This window comes from Neltuma alba, unplaced genomic scaffold, assembly GCF_004799145.2.
Source record: "Neltuma alba isolate B1F8T4 unplaced genomic scaffold, ASM479914v2 tig00012544_pilon, whole genome shotgun sequence".
Lineage (NCBI taxonomy): Eukaryota > Viridiplantae > Streptophyta > Magnoliopsida > Fabales > Fabaceae > Neltuma > Neltuma alba.
In genome coordinates, this window is record NW_021637006.1 from 57,393 (window position 1) to 84,990 (window position 27,598).

General features: G+C 32.9%; 1 protein-coding gene across 1 annotated transcript in view; it reads left to right on the forward strand.

Moving 5' to 3' along the window:
* The window catches only part of LOC114728536 (agamous-like MADS-box protein AGL21), a 40,997-nt gene extending 28,437 nt beyond the window's left edge, over window positions 1-12,560 (forward strand). The window contains exons 3-4 of the mRNA XM_028915447.1: window positions 12,279-12,340; window positions 12,455-12,560. Coding sequence (XP_028771280.1) covers window positions 12,279-12,340; window positions 12,455-12,560 — 168 coding nt within the window. The remainder of the gene's footprint in view (window positions 1-12,278; window positions 12,341-12,454) is intronic.
* The last annotated feature ends 15,038 nt before the right edge of the window (window positions 12,561-27,598 follow it).

Sequence of the window (27,598 nt, forward strand, 5' to 3'; positions counted from 1 at the left end):
TCAACTTCCTAAGCAATTTAATTAATAATTCTATATTGGATTTAGGTTTTAAATTTTTATAACTTGATAATGAACTTTTCTAAGCTTTTAAATTTGTGCGGATAGCCCTAATTATTAATTATATACTCCTTAACTTTTTTTCTGTGCATATAGCCCTTAAAACTGAGTTATATGCAGATAATCCTCTTAAATTTGAAGTTATGTGCGGATAAACAATCAACAAAACTAATCGCAGGGAAGTTATCTGTATAAATATAAGAGTTTCTATTGGGGAGTTTGTTGTAAAGTTTCATCAAATATTAAGGAGGTTATTTGTATATGGCATAAAGCTCATGAGAGATATATAATTTAGCTTCAACTAAATTAAAAGTTGAGAGCAAAAACAGAAAGCACCTGAAGGCATCCAAAAATATAGTAGATTTCTTTGTCAGTTTTTATGCCTCCTCACTTCATTTTTGAACATTTTGGTGTTCATGTTAGTTCAGTTTATTTGCCATTTCTTCTCCATTGGCATTTTTCAACCCTTGTTTTCGTAGTATCGTAGTTTTATTAACATATTGTGTTGTTTTCTTCCATGTAATCATTATAGCCCTTTAAATATGCATGGTACACCGATGTGTTTATTTTCTTGTGAGTCCTAATGATTTCTATTTAGTGGCCATTAGTTTGGGCCGAATTAATTAACAGTGAATCAAGGATAGACTTTCAAAAAATTCGTGTATATATGTGCTTTTTTGTGTGGCATGCAAAGTCTTGTATGTACTTAAAAGTTGAAACCAGTCACGTTAGATAATTAAATAATCTTCACTACCATAAATTTGTTAATATTTGACATTTGATACTTGACAATTATTTTTGGGCAAAAAAAATGCTTGACAATTATAAAAAAAAACCACCATCAAATATGATAGGTAAAGATGATTAGAGAGAGATATGATTAAAGATGATAGTTTAAAAAAACAAGTCAACAAACTTTTATTATAAATAACCAACTCAACTAATTTTTTAATATTTTTAAATTAATTATGTAGTTTTTATAGAAAGGAGGTAGTATATTATAAATTTGGAAAATTCTTTTAGGTTGGAGAAAATTCTATGAAATAGTGGTGGGTAATGACTTGTATGCTAAACGTGAGGGTCATTACTTATTCTTGGAAGTAAAACTTCCATTTTTCAAAACTAATTAGCTCAATCGCGGAAAGACCCAAAAACTCTAGGTTTGACCCAAATGGCACAAAGTAGTACTCTTGCAATTTAATAATTTTTTTTGTTAAATTATACTATCTCGAGGTTTTAATATAAGAGCTAGTTGAGAGATTAAATTTGGTATTAAATATAATACCTCATTCAACTTTGTCTTAAATCTATGATGTTTTATCTAAAATACGCCTATTAATTGTAAAGTGTTCTAACTAAGAAATAGTTTCAATATACTACCTCCGGTCCTAAATATAAGAGTTAGTTAACTAATTTGAATAGATTAAAAAAATAAGTTAAGTTAGTTATTTGTAATAAATAGATGTTGTTGTTCCTGAAATATCCTTGTTAATAAAATTTATTGGCTAGAACTACTATTATTAGAAGGACTACCTTAACAAAAAGAATAAATATGAGAGACAAAGTAGATTGGTGTTTTATATTTAGGATTAAAATAAAAGTCAAATAAGGTCTTATATTAAGGATATGAGGTAATATATGATTACAAAAAGTAGTTTAGAAAAGTGAAAATATATTTGTTATAATTAATTAATCTAACTAATTTCTTTTACCTCTCCAAATTAGTTTTCTAGCTCTCAGTACCAGTAAGATTTCTCAAAATGTTTAATTTATGTAATGCTAAGCTATCATATATTTCTTTATATTTTAATTAAAAAAGGAAAACATTAAAATTATATCAAAGTCAATGTTACATCTTTTCAGGCGAATTTGTCAAATGCAACTTGCCTATGTTATGCTACATTGACGTTTGATATAGTTGTTATGTTTTCAGCTTTGAGTGAAAATAATACATTTAAGAAATAATAACTTTTATAAATGTACATAATTGAGGTTTCAGAAGAAAAGCTTTTGAAACTTATGATCCTGTCTGATATGAAGCAGTAAGAATGAAAGATAAGATTGGAATTGGAATTGAAAAAGGTTAATTGTACGAGAGATTGCTTGTTACTTGGGATTGACCAATCTAATCCCACCTACATGGGTTAGTCCAATTTTAAGTAATAAGCAATTCCTCGCATTAAATACTTTTTTAATGGATCTTCTCAATCTTATTCTTAATACTTCATACCAAATCGGAATAGGAATATGCTCATGGAAGAACCGTGCTTTTAGTTTTTAGATTTTAGAATAAATGTTAATTTGGCCCTTTAAATTTATAAAGTTATTTTTATTTTCTTAACATTAGAAGTATATTGTTAAGTTTCTTCGGCCAAAATATATTCAGTTACTCAATGAAAATTTCTTACATGAAATTAAAATAATTTACCTATAATAATTTCTTGACAACCTTCCATGACAACAAAAATGAATGAAAAATAATGTTTCTTCTAACTCTCCTATGAAGTTTAGAAAATGACTGACTATATGTTTTTTATATATGTTTCAATCAATATTGATATCTATATTCATGATTTTATCTACAAAATGTGACTGGATGCACGTGGGCAAAGTTGAAAAAAATCACCAAACAGAGAAATTTCTATATGATATGATATGTTTTAATTTTTAATTCTTTCTCTAATTTTATACACACTATTAATTATGACGATCTTATTTTTACTACTACTACTTATTATTTTTGAGTTTTATTTTATCTGTGATGTTGGGAAATTATTCTGATTCATTTGAGGATGCATGGTTGTAGTTTGGTTGATCTGGAAGGTGAAGGTGTGAAGAAGCCCTAGAAGAATGGGGAGAGGGAAGATTGCGATTAAGAGGATTGACAATTCAACAAACAGGCAAGTCACTTTCTCGAAGAGAAGAAGTGGTTTGCTCAAGAAAGCCAAGGAGGTTGCCATCCTCTGTGACCCTCAAGTTGGGGTCATTATCTTCTCCAGCACCGGCAAGCTCCATGAATATGAAGCTCCAGGTTCCTCTTCTTCCCACCTTCATTATTTATTTATTTATTGTTGTTGTTGCTGTTGTTTCTTTCTTTCTTTCTTTTCTTCAAAAGCTACCACAGCATTTTCTGGGTGCTCCTCTCTTTTGATCCAGATAATATGCCTCTAGGCCAGACTCATTTCTTCCCCCCGCCCCCCAAAAAAAAGGCAAAAAAAAAAAAAAGAAGATGAAAAAACCATCTTGGATATGATGATATTCTGTCAGATTGATCTGAATGGTAGCGGAAAATTAACAGTTTTTTTTTTTTGAAATATAATCCCACTAGCATATATTGGAGAGTATCTGCGAGCTTGAAATTGATGCATTAAAGATTGTTGTATGTCGCCAACAAGTATTAGTCCAAGTGAAAGGGACTTGGGCACCTTAAACATCATATCCTAGGTTCGATCCTTGGGACGGTGTGTATGTAACAAATACTGTTGGGAGGAGTCCTCGCTACGGCGCCTGACAGTACCCAGAGAGATTAGTCTCTCACCGTTCAGGTGGAAGAATACTCTGGATAACCAAAGAAAAAAGAAAAAGATTGCTGTATGTCATCATCTCTGTTTTTTCCTTTCTCTTGTGGTTTTGTATTAATCACTTTCCATTAACATTTTTTTTTATGCCTTAATTAGTTTTGGATGTTGAGCCATTCTTTTTTCCTTTTCGCCTCTTATATGCTTGCTTAGGTGAACAATTTACATGTGTTAGAATTTTGGGTTGAATCATTCATTAAATGGTACGGCACGCTAGCTGCATAAGAAAGTTTTACTCAGAGATTAGAGTCATATTTGGACACCCAACAAAATCCTAGGTCTAAAGCTACAAAAATAACCCGAATTATTACGAGGTATTCAATCCAAAAAAGATGAAACAAAAAAAGAAAAAATGAAAAGCATTGCTCGTCATAAAAGAAACTGGATAGCATTCTTCTTGATACTTCATGGAACTTCATGCTTTGCTTTGTACTCAAATGATCTTTCTAGCCTCTTGATACTTTTACTCTTTACTAGACTTCTAGTGGTTGGGCTTTCAATGCCATGTAGAAGATCTTGGGATTGAACCTACCGCTTTTGGATGACATGGACACCACTCTGATGACTGTGAATGCCACATATGACATGGCTGCCATGTAGGACTTGGCTACCAACTTGAATATCTTTATTGGATGCCACACAGGTCACCATCTATGCTTATATTAAATGCTATTGTTTCTTAGTAGTCTTCTTGTTCTGATCAATGCAATGTAAATTTGCTACTAGGTTAGCTTAAGAAACCAAAAGAAATGACAGCAAAAAATATGAAAAGAGGGTGTGTGTGTGTGTGTGTTTGGAACATTATTGAAGTTAATTACCCTTAATTTGTCGCTTTGGGGTTACTCCAAAAATTAACTGAATTAATGCAATATAGTGCACAATCCGGGTTGTATTCACTTTGAGGAGCCAAAAATAAAATTAAATCCTAGTAAATAAATGCAAGTAACCTAAACTATAAAAAGGATTTTTGATTTGATAATTTCTAATTAAACACCATGAATTAAATTGAAATTAAAATAATTTTTTTGTTTTTATATAAAAATGATTAAAATGAATGAAGATTAAAGAAATAAAAATTAAACATACAAATAACAATGATAATAATCAATTTTCCAATTCAACAATGCAGGCAATCCTCACTCCAAAAGATATGGGAGTTAAAATAATGAATTTAGAATTATAATTAAGCTTTTAATCCAACAACCGAGCCACCTCGAATTGCAACAAAATATTTTCCTAAAATCCCAACTTACTAACTGCAACCAAAATAGTAAAATGGGATTAAGGATGCTAAAAACCAATACTTAATTAGAATGCTTAAATCCAAAACAACAGAATTAAAACTAGTAAGAGACAATATGATCCAAGATTCCAAGCCACCTCAGAAAATCACAATATATTAACTCCAAAATCAATACAAATGTCATAACCACAACATTATAATTGAAATTAAAGCTATAAACAGCTCAATGTCAAATGCTAAACAGTAATCCAGCCACAATAATCTCCATATAATCAGATTAAACAATACAAATTTTCTAATAATCAGAATAACTATCCTAAGACCTAGGAATTGTTAAACAACTATTGGACAGGAAATTAAAGCAACTAAAACTCCCATTTGATGATCCGAGCTCCTGCCATTGTTGTTGAATTAGAGAATTACAAAGTCCTAGCCACGGTTAGCCATGAAAAATGCCACAATCAATGTTTTGTTGCAAGCTTCCCTGGAAGAACACTGTTCACGCTGAAATCTTCACGCCGTCACTGATCTTGAACGGTTGCCTTTGTTTTGCGCCATCGGCCACTGTTGATTCTAGATGGAGGAGAAGAATATGAAGACGAGAACGATGACAGGTGATTCTCCTCTCGCTGTCGACTCCACTGCCCCTTGTGCGCTGTCAAGATGAAGAAGATGATGATTGGAATAGTGCCATCTTCTCTATGCCACCAGTGAGAAGACGCAGAGAAGATGAATGGTGAATGGAGAGAACGCCGTCAAGCTGTTCGTTTTCTCCCTCTATTCGCTGTCTGCTCGTGTGCGTCTCAGTTCACGCCACCCTGCCTCTGTTTCTCCCTCTTTTCTTTTTTCCGCGTCGTCCAGCTCGTCTCCTTCGTCCTCCACCAAGATGATGATAATAGTAGGTTATTTTGCATTTTGCTCCCCCCTTTTATTATTATATTATTTATTTATTATATTATTTATTTATTTTATTTTATTTTCATTTTCATTTTTAAATCTTCCAAAAACCTACAAACAAAATTCATGGATATGGTAGCATTAATTGTCCTCAAAAATCAATTAGTCACAATTAAACCAAAATATGACAATTTTGCCCCTATAAAATAATAATTCAAAATAAAATATATTAAATCAATTAACAATTAATTAAGGCTAAAAGGACTAATTAAGTTGACAAAACACATATAAAAGATATCAAAATATATAAAAATAATTGAGTTTGTCAATTATCCACATGCATGCGTAAGTGTGGGAATCGTAATGTTATCAGTATATAGCAAGGCTGGATAGAATATCAGAAAATCCTCCCTCTTCATAATATATATATATTTATATATATATATATTCTTAATAGCAAGACCTATCCTGTAAAGTGTACACTACCCACATACCTCGCCAGACTGGCAAACTCATTTACAGTTGCTCTTTCTAAAGTTCAAAGATATAGAGAAGACGTTAAGCATTGGCAATAACATCTTCTGAGAAGGAATCTGAAAAGTTGAAGTTGCTGCGTAAACAAATGTCATTGTATCTAGAGAGCGTCAATGACCTTATAACCAAGTATTATGAATACTCCTCCGTAAGTAAGAGGATCATAAGTTTATGTTTGATTGTGTTTCGAAAAATAAAGAAAAAGGAATTTAGTAGGGTGTTTATACAAAGAAATGAAGTGGGCTTGAAATGTGCCCTTTATTTTCTCTATTCTCTCATGGTAATATGTAATTAGAAGATTATAGATACCCTTTCCCCATATAAACTCAAAAAGCTGTGCATGCACATATTGTAGCACATTCCGCGCTCTGTTTTCTCTTTCTTTTTTGAGAACAGAATGCTCAAGTTTACTTGGATAATTTAGGTTAATTTTAAATGATCCAGATTCAATTTAATTTTTTTTCTAGCTTGAGATTTTTTTAAAATAAAGATAACTTTATAATAAATGATCTTTTTTTAAAAAAATAAATCTATTATTAAAAAACTGTAGATTAAAAATTTTAAATCTAAATCATTCATATCATATTTTGGATGGTTTAGATTTCATTACAACGATGAAATATAAACCCTCCCTGAACTGCATATTACATTAGGCACAATTTTTTTTAACTAATGATTTACTTAGTGGAATATGTACTTGAACATGGACTTTTCTTTTTGTTTTTTTTTATTCAACTAATAAAGATTGATATAGTCTTAAAGACGAAATGCTGGGAGATCTTTTTTCCAAAACCATATCTATTTAATTCTAATATCTTTTTCTTCTAGAGGGAAAAACAATTTTCCAAAGACGGGTGTTTATGGGGACAATAAAAGTAATGATCTAGGCATTTTGCAATTTGACTATTGGAAAGGAAACCTCCCTACTCTCTTATTATCCACTTTTTTTTTTTTTCATTCTCATTATTAGATCAACTTTGGACGGTTGATATTTAATAATATATAAAACTATTATTCTGATATCAAATAACCAAAAATTATATAAATAAGTTTAAATTATTAAATTTTGAGCTAAATAGTTCACATCTTTATAATTTTATTAAAATATCTTATTTTTTAAAATTTTTTATAAGATATTAAATATTAACATTGTTTTTGTAACTGAAATTAAATATCGACAGTTAGTATTATTTATATTATAAAAGTGTAAGCCACATTGATGCTACCTCCTATCGTTGATATAAATGGATTTTGCCTTCTTTAAAATGTCCTTAACATATATTAGGGAACATATTGAATCTCCAACTAGCTCCTTTTTTTTTTTTTTGCCTGTAGTATTATGTACATGAATAGTTAAAAATATAATACATATTACGCATATATAAATATATATCTGTTTATATCTATCTAACTAGCTAGATCCTAACCAACTATAGATCGTATTAGTGCATCAAAAAACATATTATGTGGATGTATGGGCACAATGATAGTTATCCCAGTAAGGGCCTATTTGTTTTAGATTGTTTAATAAAAAAATCGCTACTTTTGAGAAATTTTAGGATGCTTGTTTAATGTTTAAACAATTTAAAAGAAAACATTTTTGGACTATTTTTAAATGCTATTTTAAATAGCTTCTAATTATATTTTGAGAAGCCAATTTCAAGTAAAAATTGTTCTTTTATATTCGTAAAACATAAATAACTTTCAATATTCATAAAATATCAAAATAATATATCACTTTTTTATTAGAAAATTTGAAAATCACTTATTTTTTTAAACTCAAACAAACAGTCCATACGTTTGTTTTTTTTGGGGGGGGAGGGGAGAAACTCTTGCACGGGAATCGTTTCCATTTCACACAATTTGTTATTTATAGCCTCACTAATAAACTCATTCAACTCTCCATAATTTTTCAGATCAATCTGAAGCTGGCTAGAGTACATGTGGCTACTGGCTGGCCGACCTTCCCATGTATATTAAGCAGGCTGTTACTTGGTGATTGGTGATTTAGGATCCTCTCACATCATGACTATGAAGTGAAGTTGAAATACTCTCTGATTCTTATTATACACATTAGATAACTAATTTGTTGCTGATGAACAATCAGTTAAAATTAGTTAAAAGCAATAAATAAGTAAGAAATATGCATTTATTTTCAAATATACTTTTATAATAAACGAGAAAAAAGTTGAAAGAGAATGTATAGGGAAATGCAATGAGAAAGAGTCTGATAAATAAGAAGGAATGAATAATTAAAAAATGTATTAAATGTTAAGACAAACTTTAATTGAAACTTATAAAATGGATCACACCCTTCTCAAAATTTGCAACTTATAAATAAGAACGGAGGGAGTATATATTGTGTCCACTATAAAATGGTTATGGTTGTTATGCAATATGCTTGCTTCTTTAACTTGTTAGTTTGATTTTACATCATATTCCAATTATTGAGTGAAGTATGATTTGCATATTCATGTTCTCATACCTTAAATCTAAGAGCTGGTTAGGTTTTTTTTTTTATGCTCTTAAATATAATTAAGACCTCAATCTATTTTGTTTTAAAAATTTATAACTTTTTTCAAACTAACTATATTAATTGTACATGTTAGGGTGATTTTCATTAAAAGGTAGTTCCAATACCAATAATTAAAGGGGATATTTAGGAAAGAAAAATACTTATATTATATTTCTTGTGTCCATTATATGAAGTTCTCCAATCATGTATGGTCATGTGTTCTCTATTTTTATGCAGGTGAAATAAAGCCCTTAATTTGTCGCTTTAGGGTTACTCCAAAAATTAACCGAATCAATGCAATATAGTACACAATCAAGGTCATATTCACTTTGAGGGGCCGAAAATGAAATTAAATCCTAGTAAATAAATGCAAGTAACCTAAACTATAAAAAAGACTTTTTTGATTTTGATGAATTGCTAATTAAATACTATGAATCAAATTGAAATTAAAATACTTTTGTTATTTTTTATATAAAAATGACTAAAATGAATGATGATGAAGGAAATGAAAATGAAACACACGAGTAAACAATGATAATAATCAATCCTCCAATTCAACAATGCAGACAATCCTCACTCCAAAAGATACGGGAGTTAAAGCAATGAATTAAGAATTATAATCAAGCTTTTAATCCAACAACCGAGCCACCTCAAATTGCTACCAAATATTTTCTAAAATCCTAAATTACTAACTGCAACCAGAATAGTAAAATGGAATTAAGGATGCTAAAAACCAATGCTTAATTAAAACTCTTAAATCCAAAACAACAAAATTAAAGCTAGTAAGAGACATTACGATCTAAAATTCCAAGCTACCTTAGAAAATCATGATATATTAACTCCAAAGCCAATGTAAATGTCATAACCACAACATTATAATTGAAATTAATGCTATAAACAGCCCAATGTCAAATGCTAAATAGTACTCCAGCGACACTAATTTTCAAATATAATCAGATTAAATAATACAAATTTTTTAATAATCAGAATAACTATCCTGAGACCTAGGAATTGTTAAATAACTATTGGACAGGAAATTAAAGTAACTAAAACTCCCTTTTGATGATCCGAGCTCTTGCTATTGTTGTTGAATTGGAGAATTATAGCCTTAGCCACGGATTGCCATGGATGGAAGAACAACAAGGAAGCCGAAGATGATGATAATGGTGGAACTGGACCGAGAAGAAGATGAATGGAGAATAGATCCAGCACTTTTGTTCCGTCCACACTACCGTTGAGAACCCCCTATCTTCATTCTCACTCACTCTCCCTTTAGTTTTGTTGACGCCGAGGAGGAGAAGAAGAAGATCATGAATTGTGCTGGACACGTAGCCGCCAAGTGCCCGCGTCTTCTACCGTATAGCTTGCACCCTCGCATCGTCTTTTCCTCTTTTTTTTTTTTAAATTCTTTTTATTATATTTGCCTTTTTTTGTTTTCTTTCTTTTCTTCTCTTCATTATTTTTTTAATTCTCCAAAAACCTGCAATCAAAAATTCAAAAATAAGGTGCATTAATTGTCCTTAAAAATCAAGTAATCACAATTAAACCAAAATATGACAATTTTGCCCCTATAAAATAATAATTCAAAATAAAATATATTAAATCAATTAACAATCAATTAATGCCAAAAGGACTAATTAAATTGACAAAACCCATATAAAAGATATCAAAATATATAAAAATAATTGAGTTTGTCAACTCCTCCTCACTTAGCCTTTGGCACTCCTCAGCAAAACATCAATAAAGAGGAATCTAATAGAGAGACTTAATGCAAGCAAACATAAGACCGACTAAGCATGAATATGCAATTAACTCAAATAGCTTTTATTCCTAATCAATCAACAATCATAGAATATTTCAGTGCAGAGAAATTAACACAAGAAACATAGCAAGATAAAGGAAGAGAAACATAATAGAGCTCACATAGGGTACAAGTGTTTTACTCATCTCTCAAATAGAAAAAACACAGTAGGGAGAGTACGAGGATGATGTTTACAGAATTTAGAAAGAATATATTATATTAACTAATCCAAATAGCATCTTTAATCTACTCAAATTAGTTAATTAGGTGTTACATTAAGGATTAGAGGAGTACTATAGAAACTGAAGTGGCACAAATTAAAGAGAAATAGAGATCAAGGAAAGATGGGAGAAGAGATGAAGAACACACACAACTCAGACATCTTAATGGTAACTAATTTAACCAACATAACTATCAGTGCTCTCTGACAGAGAAAAAGGACCCCAAGTGATACGCAACTAATTAATTTTTACCCAAACCTTTTTAGCATATGCATCGAATAAGGGTAAGTTGGAAAGTTTAACTCTTCTTTTGACAAAAGCAACGATTTAACTACATTTTCTTAGTGCTGGTTAAGCAGTTAGATACATAGGATGAGGCGGTATTTGGATAAGGTCTTTAAAACATAGATTGAGATCATTGCAATCATATATATGCTTCTAAGATTTTTTTTAACAGTACACAACCCAAACACACAGACTACTACACCCTTTGAATCGACTCACCTAATTCACGTAAACTTAGTTACCTTTTTTTCCCCAGTTCTCCCCTTATTTAGTGCTCACTTTATTTTTTGAGGAAGGTAACTCTTGTAACAAGTCATTTCATACATCCAGTAGGGGTATATTAACAAAAGAAATATTACATACGTCTTAAATTTTGTAATTTGTCTCATAAATAGAAACAAATCTCCCTACAAAATTTCTTACTAATAGAAACTGAGAGAGCATTATTATAAGTTACACTCTAGAATGATTTTATGGTCCTTTAATGCATACAAGTTACTTCAGTCATATATCCTTCTCAATAAAAAAAGCAGTTTAAAGATTAGTTAAAGCATTAGATTTGTTATAAAACCTTAATTAGTTCTCAAAAGGTAAAGTGCCCATTTCATTTTGGTCCTTTAATTTTTCAATTGTTTGAATAATGACATATATGACAGAAAAATTTATCATTTGATACTAATGATTTTAGGGTTAGATGACTGAAAAAATAGTTTTTAAAATTATGAGACCAAACTAAAATCGTGTAAGAAGTTAAAGAACTAAAGGTACATTTTTACATTTTTTCAATATTACCCTTATTAGTTACACTAAATCCCACTATCAGCTACTCCCTCCATCGCCAAGTATAAGAAACAAATAACTACTTTTCCTATTTTTGTTGGTTCAATGCTTTAAATATTCTACAATTTGCTTTTTTCTTTTCAAACATACCCGTAATGAAGTCATTAAAGGGAGTCATTAATGAAGTTCCCTAAATTTATACTGGAAAAGAATGTAATCCTTTTGACAAGTAATTGTACAATGTTATAAAGAGATTTGAACCGAAAGGCGTCTTCATACTTGTATCATTAGTTAGAACTCGTACCTTCTCACAATTGCATCACTCTTGATTCAATGTAATGGTTATATCTGTTGTTGCACTTGTTAGTTTTGGCAGAGAGAAGCAACGGTCTTGAGGCAACAGCTGCAACACTTGCAGGAATTGCACAGGTACAAGATATTGATCTCAACATGGAAAATTTTATGTTCTGCTTTTTCCCATCAAGAATATATGGAACAATTTAGTGAACCAGAAGTAACTTATTTCCTTTGGGAAATGTATAGGCAATTCATGGGTGAACAACTTTCTGGTTTGGGAATTAACGAATTGAAAAGTTTGGAAAATCAACTGGAGATGAGTTTGAAAAATGTTCAGATCAAGAAGGTATAATAGATCATTTCAATTTATATCCACATTCGATATAATTTAATACATGTGGCAAATACAATAACCTGAGCTTGATCATTAATTGGTCTGCAGGATGAAATTTTGACAGAAGAGATTAAAGAGTTACAACCCAAGGTATATATTCAAGAATTCTGTTTCTGATCTTCCCATGTGAAAAATATTTAATAATCGGATATATGATAAACACACACAAAGACATCCATAACTGAAATGCAAGGACAAGAATATTCGTTTTATTTTGGACAACTAATGAAAAGTTGAGATCCTCGTCGTTGAAGCTTCAAGTGTCAAAGGACAACCGAAAAAATTATTAATAATAATGCTTAAGAGTGCACTATAAAATAAAAGTATAAAATTGCTTTTGAACAGTTTAAGCGTAAAGGAAAGTTCAAGTAAGCAAGAAGAACAAGTGATGGCTAGTCCTCTCTTTCTTAGGATCTCAGAAAAAAGGAAGCAAATGCAAAGATCTTTTCCAGCTAGGGCAGCAAATGTCCTCTGAACAGCAAATCACATTGATCAGATATCCTCGTACTGTAAAGCAATTGGAAATTCAGGCTCATTATTACTTAATTAATTAATCGCCAGCAACAATATCTTTTCACATTGATTTCTGAGTATATCGAAATTCTAAGTCTACCTGCGTCCAACTCATATTGCACCATTCCAACGATTACTTATACATGCTAAGATTTTCTCGTTTTTGTTCATAACGAGTTAAAGTTACGAGCTAAGATTACTTGCTTATTGATTTTTTTTTTCCTGAGTTTAAATTAATTTATCAATAAATTGATCAATCAACGATTTATTGATCGAATGATCGATCAGCCCCTTTTCACTGATTGAAATTATTTGAGTCTTTATTCGATCACTTGATCGATCATCAATTTATTGATAAAATGATCGATAATCCAATCCACTGAATATTCTGTTTTCACATAACATGATCGATCAAACTTGCTTCTGGGATTTTGAACTGAACTTCTCTACTACATCATTATCGATCATTTGATCGATAAGTCTCTAATCGATCACTTACTCGATCATTTTAGGATTTATGCTCTTTATGAAATCTTTGTCAAACTGTGTTTTATCAATCAAATTTCTTATCATCCATTTATTGATAAGTTATTCAATCAATATACTTTGAAAATAAATTCTCTCTTACTTACCTTTATCGATAAATTGACCGATCAAATATTTTCCGATCACTTACTCAATCAATAATCCAGCTCTTTTCATAACAGAGGCAACAGTGAGATTTAAGAATATTCTAAATATTTCTCTTCGAGCTTTTCTCAGCCTTGATGATTATCTTAATACTCTATTTTAAGAGTTTCAAAATCATAGGTGACTTTGAGCTATTTTTTTTCTGCATATTCTTTCTGAAGTTAATCTGTCCATTTATCGATCACTAGATCGATCATTTGTTAATCCATAATATGATCGATAAATATAGTTATCTGTCTCAAAATCTTTAATCTTTATTAATTGATAATGTAATCGATAAACCAATTATCGATCATGTCTTCGATCAAGGTTGTTTAGTTTCTAGTTATTGGATCTAATGTCTGATTGATTTACTTCTCTCTTAACATAAGAATATTACTATCATTTTATCAGTTATATTCTTGAATATCATTCTGGAGGAAAAAATTATTAGATTGAAGTATTGTTACAGATTACAAAGAAAGTTCAACGGTTATCCAACGGTTATTCAGTAGCCTGTAGCCTACTATGTTAGAAGCATTAAATAGCGAATATCGTTGCAACTGGGAAAACACGCAACTGAACTCTCAACGGCTAGAAGCTCTTCCGTCTAATGGTTATTAAATTTCCTCAACTATAAAAGGCGCGAGAAGCATTGAATGCATAGAATTGAATACGTGAGCTACCTTCTGAAAATAACTTACTGTTGCATTCAATACTCTGTTCTTGTTTGTACTGCACTTTAGTGTTTCTCATCCATTTACTCTGTTAGAGAGTTTTACATATCATCTTTAATCACTTTCTGAGTGAACTCAAGAGTGTGGACTCTTGAGTGGGTCTGTAATCTTACGGGTAGTAAGGGGGAGTGATTGAGTGAATCAATTGTTGTACTGCGGCACCAAGAGTCTGATTAATCTTGAAACTTAGTGAAATACTCAAAGGTGTTCTGAGAACTGGACGTAGGTCAAGTGGTTAAGACTGAACCGGTATAAATTCTATGTCTACTCTTTATGGTGAAATTGCTCTAACTTACGCTCTCTGTTTCTGTTTAGCTTATTGTTTTTAATTCGTAAAATTTTTATAACTCACCCAATTCACCCTCCTCTTGGGTGACTCTGGCACTAACATTTGGTATTAGAGCAGATCTCTTCAGTAAAGACTTAACAATCCGAGAGAGATCCAACGGTAGGTTTCGAAGATAGCATGCTACCCGAAGGATGTTCAACGTCAAAGCCACTTGGCTTCAATAGAGAAAACTACACCATCTAGAAGATGAGGATGAAGATCTTCATTAAAGCTATAGAATACGGATTGTGGGATGTGATCGAACATGGGAACTACATCCCAATGAAAATCGTAGATGGTCAACAAGTTCGTAAGAGTCCTAGTGAGTTCGATGAAGAAGACAAGAGGCTAGTGACACTGAATGATAAAGCTATCAATATACTAACCTGTGCACTAAGCCAAAAGGAGTATTTCTAAGTTTCCAATCTGGAAACTGCAAAAGAAATGTAGGAGGCGTTGGAGATTGCCTACAAAGGAACAACAGGCGTCAAACAAAGCAGAATCAACACTCTCACCACAGAGTTTGAATTATTCAGAATGAAGAATGGAGAAAGCATCCGAGACATGAAAGTCAGATTTTCACACCTTATCAATCATCTCACTGTACTCGGAAAGAAGTATAGTCAAGAAGATCAAGTGAGAAAAATCTTAAGTGGTCTCATGAAAGAATGGGAGCCAAAAGTAACAGCCATCTGCGAAACAAAGGGAGAATCAATTGGCTCTGTCACAGCTCTGTTTGGGAGTCTGGCGGAGTATGAAAGTAAGAAGAAATACAAAAAGGAAATGAACAAGAAGAATCACAAAGGCATTGCTCTCAGAACTCAAGAGAGTGAAGATGAAGATGAAGAGGACCTAGAAGATGACGAAATGGGTCTTATCGTCCGAAGGTTTAAGAAATTCTACAGAAACAAAGCCGGAAGCAGGTTTCAATCAAAATGCAAAACATCCACATCTCAGAATAAGCCAAAGGAACCAATCATCTGCTTCAAATACAAAAAGTCAGGGCACATCAAAGTAGAGTGTCCTCAGCTATCCAAGATGAAAGACAAAGAAAAGAAGAAAGAAAAGTTCTGAAAGAAGAAAGCCTTTGTCATGTCAATCTGGGGAGATAGTTCCTCAGAAGAAGAAGAAAGTGACGACAAAGAAACTGCCAACATTTGCCTCGTGGCTCAGGAAGATGAAGATACAAAGACAGATGAGGTAATCACTTCTAAACCCTCCTATGATGAATTACAATTTGAATACAATGTGTCACATCCCAAAAATTTTCATTTAGAAATAAAGGATCAAAAATTGGGATGAGGGTCAATATAGGAATTAGATGGAGAGATGAAACAACTTTTGATATGAAACCCCAAAAATGTCCGGGCTAGCATTTTCGTAATTATCGATATAGGAAAGGTAAAACGGGAATATTTGTGAAAAATTCCAGAAAATCCCTGAAAAATAGAAAAAGTATACAGTAGAGGTTTTGTAAACTTGGTTAAGGCCTGCAAGGTGGAATTTTGGTGAAAATGAATTATTACGGAATTTCCCGTAAATGGAGGTTTTTCGGAAAATTATTGGGGAAATGAAAGAAAATAATTATTTTAATAAGTTAAAGGCCTCAATAAATTTGGGAGATTGATGGAAAATTCATCTAAATGTGTGTTTGAATTTATAAAATTGGTTTTAGACCTTGAAGGCTCAAGAATTAATTTTAGAGAATTTATTTTTCTCAAATTTACCGATAAAGGCCTAATTGGAGAAAAATTCAAAATAAATACCTAGAGGTGGTAAAAAATTATGAAAATTTTCAGATCATGCTCCCATATTAAAAGGTGAATTATCATGGAGAGAAATGAATTTTTGGGATAGTGATTTGGTTTGTGGGCCATATTTTTTGTCTACCCCAAACCATTTGTGAGGCCCACAATAGATCCATTAAAGGCCCAATTTCATGCACTTTCCAGATTCCACTATTTTTATTAAATAAAATGTGAAATTAAGAGATATTTTTGTGGAAAAATCTAGAGAAATGCCACATGGAGTGATCAGATCTGAATATTTTGGACACTTGATGGCTGCCACATACACCTTCTTAGGTGTCCAATTTCGTCCAAATCAGGGGGCAAGAGGGTAGATGGATTTTTTCTATGAATACCCCTTGAAAATACAAGAAAAATGTTAGAAAATTGGGAAAAATAAGGGGAAACTCTGTCATTGTTCATCCAGCCACCCTTGCACGAAATTTTGAGGTGTTGTAGGCAAGGAATTATCCAACTTACTTCAAGGAAACACTAAGGTATGTCCAAGAATCAATATCTCTAAGTTTTACATTGATTAAACAAGGATTTTTGTTTGGGAAAATGCTGGAAAATTCTGAGAAATTTAGTTGAGATGTGTGATGATTAGGAAGGATAGAAACCTTAATAATCAAGTGGAATAAGAAAGATTAAGTGATGTATAGATTGATGTTTGGATGAAATCAAGTTAGGGTTTAAGGGGGATGATTTCGTTCAGCACTATTCATGCAGAAGCAATTTGATTTTGCTTGATTTGATGATTCCAATGGCTTTAAAACATGTATTTGTGTAGGGATATAATGTTGGAAAGTGTTTAAAATCACTGGAATCAAAAATAAAATTTTTGGAAGCATATAGCCCCCTATTCGGCCAAGAGGAGTTCATGGGGAAGGAGTTTGAATTTTAGAAATCTGATTACACCATTGGATTCCTCATGAAAAATTGAGTCATGAGATGGTTGATTCTAAAGGAGGAATCAATTTGTTAAAAAATCAAAGACAAAAGGGGGGAAATTGTTAAGTAATGTTAAAGTGTTGGAACTAAGTTGTCTTGTGATTAATATGGCCTATGTTTATGCTTGGTTTAATAGGCATTGAGAGGAGGAATTAAGAAGAAGCATTGCTCCTCGTAGGAATTAGTTGGACAAGCTTTGCAAAGGTAGCTTTGAATTATAATTTGATTGTTTATCTTGCTTGTTTGTTGTGATTTGTTGTTGTTTGGATTTGGAGGAATTTTGTGGTGACTTTGATTGTTGATTGACATTGGTTATGCTTTGGCCAAATGCTTTGTGGTATGTCAATGTGGATGATATAATGTTCTTCTCCTTGCATGATATTTGGCATGAATTCCTATGAGTTGGGAATGAATTGGATTGCATGACATATCACAATTTAACTTGCAATGATTTACATGATAATTATAATTCATATGCTACTAAGATTTCCTTGAAATCTCATTCCTCCTATGTTATTTTATGCCCTAATTAGGAAGTGGACCAAGCATGGATCAAGGGAAGGAATTGGCCTTAGCATGAAATGGCTTTATGGATATTATGTTATGTTATGTTGCGTAAGGTATCATTGAACTTTATGTAATGGTTGTATCTAGTTATGGATGATGTTATGATGTGTATTATACTTTATTCTCATGCTCTAATGTTGGAATTATGCATGGTACATTATGGAATGGATGTGGAAAAAGGAAAAGGGGAAATAAATCAAAGAAAGTGGCAATTAGGGGATAGAAATTCCCTAAAAGTGCCAACTTGTGGCACATAAAATAATGTGCAATTGTGAGAATCTGGGCGTGAAATTTGAAAATCAAATAGATCTCATTTTTAGCTTTAAAAAAAGTGGTAATTCGTTAAATTTGGAGTTGTGTGCTAAGAGTTATGCCCTTCCAAAGTTGGGCAAAAATACTGAAAAATAAAAAATTTACCAAATGAACAGTACACTTTGACAAATTTCCTGGAATTATTCTGGACGGAATTGGACCTAATGATTATTTTTCCTCCATAGAACACTTAGCAAGATTCGTGTGAAAATTAGAACCACTTCGTTTTGATTTTTCTAGATTTAGTTATGAATTTTCAAATTTGACCCATTTTTGGATGAATAGTGTTCGAACGGGATGAACAGTGAAATCCTGAAATTCAAAAAATTTCATCCGAAAACGTTACGAAACGACTTATATTGGTTCCGATTGATATATAATAGATTATAAAGAGAGGTGTGACACAATGCGTTACATTCAGAATTATTTAGAATTGCAAAGGAGTTGGTAAGCTCCAAGAAAAAAATAAAGCTTCTGTAGGAACAACAAGCGAAGCAGAAAGATAGCACAACTCCACCTCCAGTATGTACGGAATGTGAGCAAAACATAAGAAAGGCCGAGGACCTCACCAGAATCTTGCAAAAATTCATTAAGGGCAGTGAAATGTTCAAGGTGATTCTGGGAGCTCAACGGTGTTTAATGGATAAAACCAGAATAGGATATGATCCTATTCAAGATAAGAGAAAAGGAAAGAAGAAAAGTGGTTGTCAGTCGTATCTTACGTTCTTTAAAAGTGCTGTTCATTCCTCTAACCCTTTTGCATTATGTTCTTATTGCAATCGTAAAGGTCATACAACCTCTTCTTGTTATCACGAGAAGAAAGGAACTTACGGGACATTAAAATGGGTGCCCAAAGGTACTTATGTGCCTAGGACAATCCATACTAACAAAAAAAGACCCAAGAAGATATGAGTACCTAAAACATGATTGTGTTGTTGCAGGTATGTCTCAAAGCATCCAGAACAAACAAATGGTACATCGACAGTGGATGCTCCAGACATATGACAAGTGATACCGAGAAGTTCACATCACTCAAACCAAGAGAAGGAGGCAAAGTGAGCTTCGATGGAGAATTGCTAGAATTGGAGAACGAGGAAGTGACAAAGGAATGAAGGTTGAAGATGTCTACTACGTAGAAGGCTTATGTCACAACCTGCTCAGTGTAAGTCAAAGTACCAACAAAAATAACTGGGTGATCTTTAATTCGGAGGAATGCTTAATCATAAGCAAAGATGAATTGCCACTGAAGAAGAAAGAATTGAACATAAAGCTAAGAGCTCCAAGGGACGATAATTGTTATACTACTCAAATTGATTCAAAATCTTCTGAAAATTGTTTTATTAGCAAAAACGAGGAAAGTTGGCTTTGGAATAAATGACTTGCACATGTTTACATGAATCAACTTTCAAAATTAACAAAAAGCGACTTGGTCATTGGTTTACTTAAAATTCAATATGAACATGATATTATTTGCGATGCCTATCAGAAGCGTACACAAACAAAGTCCTCGTTTATATCAAACAAGACAGTCTCAACTGAAAGGCCACTCCAAATGCTTCACATGGATTTGGTTGGTCCATCAAGAGTCAAAAGTTTTGGTGGAAACCTGTATACTTTTGTGATAGTTGATGACTATTCAAGATCCACCTGGACTTTGTTTCTTTCCTCTAAAGATGAAACATTTAATGCTTTTATCATTTTTGCCAAAAAGGTCCAAAATGAGAAAGGTATTTCTATTGTGTCAATCAGGTCTGACCATGGAGGAGAATTCAAGAACAACAAATTCGCAAACTATTGTGAAGAGCATGTGATTGGTCACAACTTCTCAGCACCAAGGACTCCTTAACAAAATAGAGTTGTGGAAAGAAAGAACAAAGTGCTCACGAAAATGGCAAGAGCAATGCTAAATGAGAAAGGAATTTCACAAGTGTTCTGGGCCGAAGCAATAAGCACGACAAGCTACATTTCCAACAGAGCTTAAATTAGAACACTGCTAGGAAAAACTCCGTATGAACTATACAAAGGAAGAAAGCCTAATCTGGCTCATCTGAAGATCTTCGGTAGTAAGTGCTACATTCACAACAACAAAGAGAACCTCAGTAAATTTGATCCTAAAGCTGATGAAGGTTTATTTCTTGGTTACTCTAATCGTAGTAAAGCTTACAAAGTTTTTAACAAACGTACGTTCACCATTGAAGAGTCAATACATGTTGTGTTTGTTGAAATTGAGTCGATTTCAAAACCTCTAAATGATGATGCTGAGATCATTCAGAATTTTAAAAAATTGAATTTGAACAAATCTTCAAACAAAGAACTTTCAGAAGAGTTTTTAGAAAACAAGGTTGATTCAAATGAACCTTTTTCACAAGAAAATTCTGAACAACCTAAAGCTTGGAGACATAATAGGAATCATCCTTTAGAACAAGTCATTGGTGAAGTCAATAAAGGGGTCAAAACCCAGAGACAAGTGTTTAATGAAGTACGTTTTTCTACATTTATGTCACATATTGAACCAACCGACATTGAAGAGGCTCTATCCGTGAATTTTTTATGGTAGCAATGCAAGAAGAGCTGAACCAATTTGAGAGAAATCAAGTTTAGGAATTGGTATCCAGACTTAATGACCATCCATTCATAGGCACCAAAGGGCTATTAAAAAATAAGCTCGATGAATCTACACAAATAATCAGGAATAAAGCCAGACTAGTAGCTAAAGGCTATAATCAGGAAGAAGGTATTGATTATGAGGAACATACGCTCCAGTAGCTAGATTGGAAGCAACACGAGTACTCTTAGCCTTTGCTTGCATAAAAGATTTCAAATTATATCAAATGGATGTTAAAAGTGCATTTTTGAATGGTCACATTCTAGAAGAAGTTTTTAATGAACAGCCTCCTGGTTTTGAAGATTTAAACTTCATGATCACGTTTACAAACTGAAAAAGCCTTTATATGGTTTAAAACAAGCTCCTAGACTGTGGTATGAACACCTTAGTAATTTCCTGATAGAAAAAGGCTTTGAAAGAGGCAAAGTGGATGCTACACTTTTCATTAAAAGAAGTAGAAAGGAACTTTTGATTGTTCAAATTTATGTGGATGACATTATTTTCGGAGATACTAATGAGGATCTCTGTCAAGAGTTTGCCAAGTTAATATAGGGTGAGTTCGAAATGTTGATAATGGGAGAACTAAATTTCTTTCTGGGATTGCAAATCAAGCAAAAGAAAAATGGCATATTCATATCCCAGACGAAGTATCTCAAGGAGTTACTAAAGAAATATGGATTAAAAAATGCTAAAAGTGTGAAGACTCCTATGAGCTCAACTATTTCAGTAGACGCAGACGAGAAGGGCAATGACGTGAGTCTAACCAAGTACGGAGGAATGATTGGGTCATTACTCTATCTCACGGCAAGTAGACCAGATATTCAATTCAATTTGGGAATATGCACAAGATATCAATCAGCCCCCAAAGAATCACTTAAAGAAGCCGTCAAGCAAATCCTTAGATATCTTGTCAGTACACAAAATTTGGGAATCTGGTATCCAAAGAAAGGCACAGAATATCTAATAGGATACTTAGATACTGATCATAGAGGTTATAAGACAGACAAAAAGAGTACCAGTGGACAATGTCAATATCTCGGAGGATGCCTTGTCTCGTGGTCAAGTAAAAAGCAGAATACTGTGGCAATATCCTCCACTGAATCAGAATACATTGCCACTGCCAGCTGTTGTGCTCAGATTCTATGGTTAAAATAACAACTACAAGATCTGGTAATCAACTTGAAAGAGATTCCAATTCTGTGTGACAACATGAGCACAATAAGCATGTCCAAGAGTCCAGTTCACGATGCCCGAACCAAGCACATTGATGTCAGACATCATTTTATTTGGGACCATGTTCAAAAGAAAGATATAAAAGTAGAATTCATCCCCACTGAATATCAAATAGCAGACATTTTTACGAAGTCCCTTGACCAACAGAAGTTCAATTACTTCAAAAGAGAATTGGGAATGGTAAATCCCAATGAGCTGTAAGAAATTTCTCATTATCTCTCTAATTTGAGTCTTTAGATTTAAAGTTTTGATGATTAAAAGACTAACTTAAGCATCGAAGTCTATAGAAATTTGTTTTGCAGGAAGCTCTGTTTCAGCGAAAAAAACAAAGGTAAACAGAGCATGGAATGATCAATGAAGACATCGATAATCATGCTGTAAGGAAGGGTTGATTTATCGATCAACACATCGATCAACAGTAGCGTAGAATCACAGTCAAGTCCAGCAAATGGGTAAGAATTATCAAAAAACTGATCGATAAATTGTTAATCGATGAAATGATCAATAAAGCAAGCCAGGTATGCATTTTTACTTAACATTTATCGATAACATGATCAATGATTCATTGATCGATAATTTCCTTCAGTGTTCTTCTATATTCTTATTATTTATCGAACATGTGATTGGTCATTCAATTGATCGATAAATTTAGTGTTTATAATGTTCAATTTTTGAAAAAAAACCCTGTCAGTTATCGCAATCTTAACTCGATAAACCATTCCCCTGTTCCTACGCAACGATCCAAAACTCACTATTCTATTAAATTGTTGTTCCCTTTCCACTTGAAATCACTCCTTAAGCTTTCTCGTTCTCCACCACACACTTCAAACACTCTTTTCATTGATCAAATCCTCATAATCCCTCGGTACAACAAGAAATGATGAGAGTCAAACCGCCTAGAAGTGACTGAGAAGAAAACATAGAAAAGCAAAACCAGTCTAGAGATATTGCCACTCCTAGAACGAAGAAAAGATATAGACCCAAAGTAAGGCAAGATCCTTCGAAGAAAAAAAGGGTATTGAGAATAAGAGAGGGCCAAGTCGAAGGAGTTGGGCAACCTACACCACAAAGACGGTCTCCACGCTCAAAGTCCAAACTAACAGTTGTGACCGAAGATTCAGAAACAGAATCTAATGATGAAGCTTTAGTTTAGAAAGCGGTGGAGGCTGCATTATGAGCTCCTATACCTAAACAACCACGGCACAAGAAATAGAGAATGGATGAGAGTGTGCCTCAACAATCTTTTGGCCAAGGTATATATTCTGAAGCATCTGAGTTATTGATTGGAAACTTAGATCAAGATGTGAGCTTCTCAAAATTCAAAGCTGATTTCGCAACTACAAAGTTCTATCCTTTGGTCTCAGTAGATTTAGACAGTCTGAAAAGGAATGAGAAAATTAAGTTAGACTTGAGTAACCCTTTGGCACACTATTCTAACTGGTTGAGTATTGGTGGTGAATAGTGCCCTAAGGTGGTCAAAAGATTTTATTCCAATATGGACTCTATAGAAGAGTATGATGACCTGGATAATTTAGTGAATAATTATCTCACAACATGACTTAGAGGCAAAAACCATTACCCTCACTTCTACCAAGATAAATGAGCTCTTGGGAAATCTTAAATCTGTGAGAGGAGGGGATATGAATGACATAAAAGCATATAAGGTTTTGATGCAGAGTGATAGTTACCCAGGAGAGCTGAACTTCCCACCGAAACAAATGTGTGATTATTATAGAATAATCCACTACATTTATTCGAGGAGCATAGTGAATAAGTTTGGCAGTTTCTCACACCTAAATCAAGATGACTACCTACTGTTAGCTAGGATAATCAGTGGAGAGAAGATCAATATTGGAGCCTTGATTTATAGTGAGATGAAGGATTTTACCCTCAATAAATCCAAATCCACTCCTATCCCCTATCCTCAGCTGGTAACATACTTCCTCCAAGCACACAATATTGCACTATTCAAGACTAGGGAAGTTAAAGTAAAAGTTCCTGCATTTGGAATTAACCAGCTCAACAAGATGAAGATTCCTGTGCCTTTTCCATCTTCCCAAAAATTGGCAAGAAAGGAGAAAGGAAAACAGCTAATGACAAGTGCTTCAAAGGGCCAAGATAAAGCTGAATCCTTTGCAGAGCCCTCTCAAACCTCAGGTCCCTCATTTTATGGCAACTTTATTGAAAATATTTTTCAAACTGAGCTACAAGAGTTTGAGAAAAGAGTATATGCCACGGCCAAAGACTATGGGGAAATATCTGACAAGAAATTTGATGGCCTTTTCAAAATTTTGGATCTTCATCGCCAAGCCATGGTAGTTTTGGAAAAGGAAGTCTTACAGAGGTTTGATCATATTAAAAGGAAAATCAGAGATCTAAAAAGGATAGTGGCCTCTCTCTGTAACAATTTCTCTGCACCAAGCACTTCCTTCAGTTTTGAAGACCTGCTTTCACACCCATCATCTCCTTCTCATCCTCAACCTCAACCAAAACCACCTACATCACCTATATCCACTTCTCCTATTTCTTCTTCACCATTTGCACCTTCCACCTCTCCCACTCCTCATCCTGCTACCTTAGCTCTTATTACGGTCCCTCAGTCTACTCCCTCTATGCTACTTCCAACTATTCCTCAAACTATCTCTCTATTTACTTAGCTTCCCCCTCTTCCCATCTCAATCACCTTGCCTTCCCCACCTTCTGATGCTGACAAATAAAAATTGCCTTCCCCACCTTCTGATGCTGACAAATAAAAATTAATTTGTATGTGTTGATCGATCAATTGATAACTTAGCAGAAAAATTAATCGATAACTTGATAGATAAATCAATTTGTTTGTGTTGATCGATCAATTGATCGATCATCGTACAACCCCTTTTCACGGATTGAAATTATCTAAGTCTTTATTCGATCACTTGATCAATCATCAATTTATTGATAAAATGATCATAATCCAGTCCACTGAATATTTTATTTTCACATAACATGATTGATCAAACTTGCTTCTGGGATTTTGAGCTGAACTTCTCTACTACATCATTATCGATCATTTGATCGGTAAGTCTCTAATCGATCACTTACTCGATCATTTTAGAATTTATGCTCTTTATGAAAATCTTTGTCAAATTGCGTTTTATCAATCAGATTTCCTGTCATCCATTTATCAATAAATTATTTGATCAATATACTTTGAAAATAAATTCTCTCTTACTTACCTTTATTGATAAATTGATTGATCAAATATTTTTCAATCACTTACTCGATCAATAATCCAACTCTTTTCATAACAGAGGCAACAGTGAGATTTAAGAATATTTTGAATATTTCTTTCGCCTTTTCTCAGCCTTGATGATTATCTTAATACTCTATTTTAAGAGTTTCAAAATCATAGGTGACTTTGAGCTAATTTTTTTCTGCATATTCTTTCTGAAGTTAATCTGTCCATTTATCGATCACTAGATCGATCATTTGTCAATCCATAACATGATCAATAAATATAGTTATATGTCTCAAAATCTTTCATCTTTATTAATCGATAACGTAATCGATAAACCAATTATCGATCATGTCTTCGATCAAGGTTGTTCAATTTCTAGTTATTGGATCTGATGTTTGATTGATTTACTTCTCTCTTAACATAAGAATATTACTATCATTTTATCAGTTATATTCCTGAATATCATTCTGGGAAAAACTTATTAGATTGAAGTATTGTTACAAATCACAAAGAAAGTTCAACGGTTATCCAACGGTTATTCAGTAACATGTAGCCTACCATGTTAGAAGCATTAAAGAGCAAACACCGTTGCAACTGAGAAAACACGCAACCGAACTCTCAACAGCTAGAAGCTCTTCCGTCTAACAGTTATTAAACTTTCTCAACTATAAAAGGCGCAAAGAAGCATTAAATGCATAGAATTGAATACGTGAGCTACCTTCTGAAAATAACTTATTGTTGCATTCAATACTCTGTTCTTGTTTGTACTGGGCTTCAGTGTTTCTCATCCATTTACTCTGTGAGAAAGTTTTACATATCATCTTTAATCACTTTCTGAGTGAAACTCAAGAGTGTGGACTCTTGAGTGGGTCTATAACCTTACAGGTAGTAAGGGGGAGTGATTGAGCGAATCAATTGCTGTACTGCGGTACCAAGAGCCCGGTTAATCTTGGAACTTAGTGAAATACTCAGAGGTGTTCTGAGGATTGGACGTAGATCAAGTGGTCGAGATCGAACTAGTATAAATTCTGTGTGTTACTCTCTACGGTGGAAAATTGCTCTAACTTACGCTCTCTGTTTCTGTTTAGCTTACTATTTTTAATTCGCAAAATTTTTATAACTCACCCAATTCACGCCCTCTTGGGTGAGATTGCCACTAACAGATATTGTATAAGATAAAATTCCCCCTCGGTTCTATGTATAAAATGATACTCATTATTGATCCTGAATATATATACAAGACATTTTACAAAATTTAATTAAGTATTTATAACCTATTTTCAAAATGGCCCTAGTACTCTCTCTCTTTAGTCTTAGCATAAATAATTGCTTTTAGTTATTAAGGGTAATTTAAAAAATTGTAAAATTGAATCGGAGGGAGTAGTAGTTATGATTGGTTTGTTAAATTGTTTGGCCTATACATGTGCACGTGTATGCGTGAGAAAGGTAAAGTGAAGAATATAGTGATAACATAATTAAGGTATTATTTATGTTAACCTCTCTTTTCTTTAGTACGGAGAAAGAAAGAAAACCCTAGTTGTGAAAAGAAGTCTAAAAAGAATTCCAAAATGCTATAACTTACAAAACCTAACAAGATCACGAACATCTGCATTACCTATTTGATATACAATCAGGAAACCAGCTTAATTATTCTATAATCAGTGACCACTTAGAGCACACAATCAAGTAAACAAATGTACCATTAATAAAAAGAAAAGAAAAACCCTAGAGCAATAATCCTCAAACAACAAACTGACTAGGCGTCGTTGTAAAACCCCAAATCTAGTCATTTTTAATCATTTTAATGGAACCAAAGAAGAGCGGCCAATAATCTGTCTTGAATTGAAAAAATAAAATAAAATAATCTTGCTCCTATCCAAATCTATCGCACGTCTCTCCTCTTTTTTCCGATATCAATTCAATGTATGCCACTAATCAACTCTCTTTCTTTCCTACTTATATTCTTTGTTTATTCACACTCTCTGCAAATGAAAGCATTTTTCAAAATACAATATATTTTTTTTACACACTTATTGCTTTTAATTAATTTCAATCATCATTTTTATTTAGGTAATAA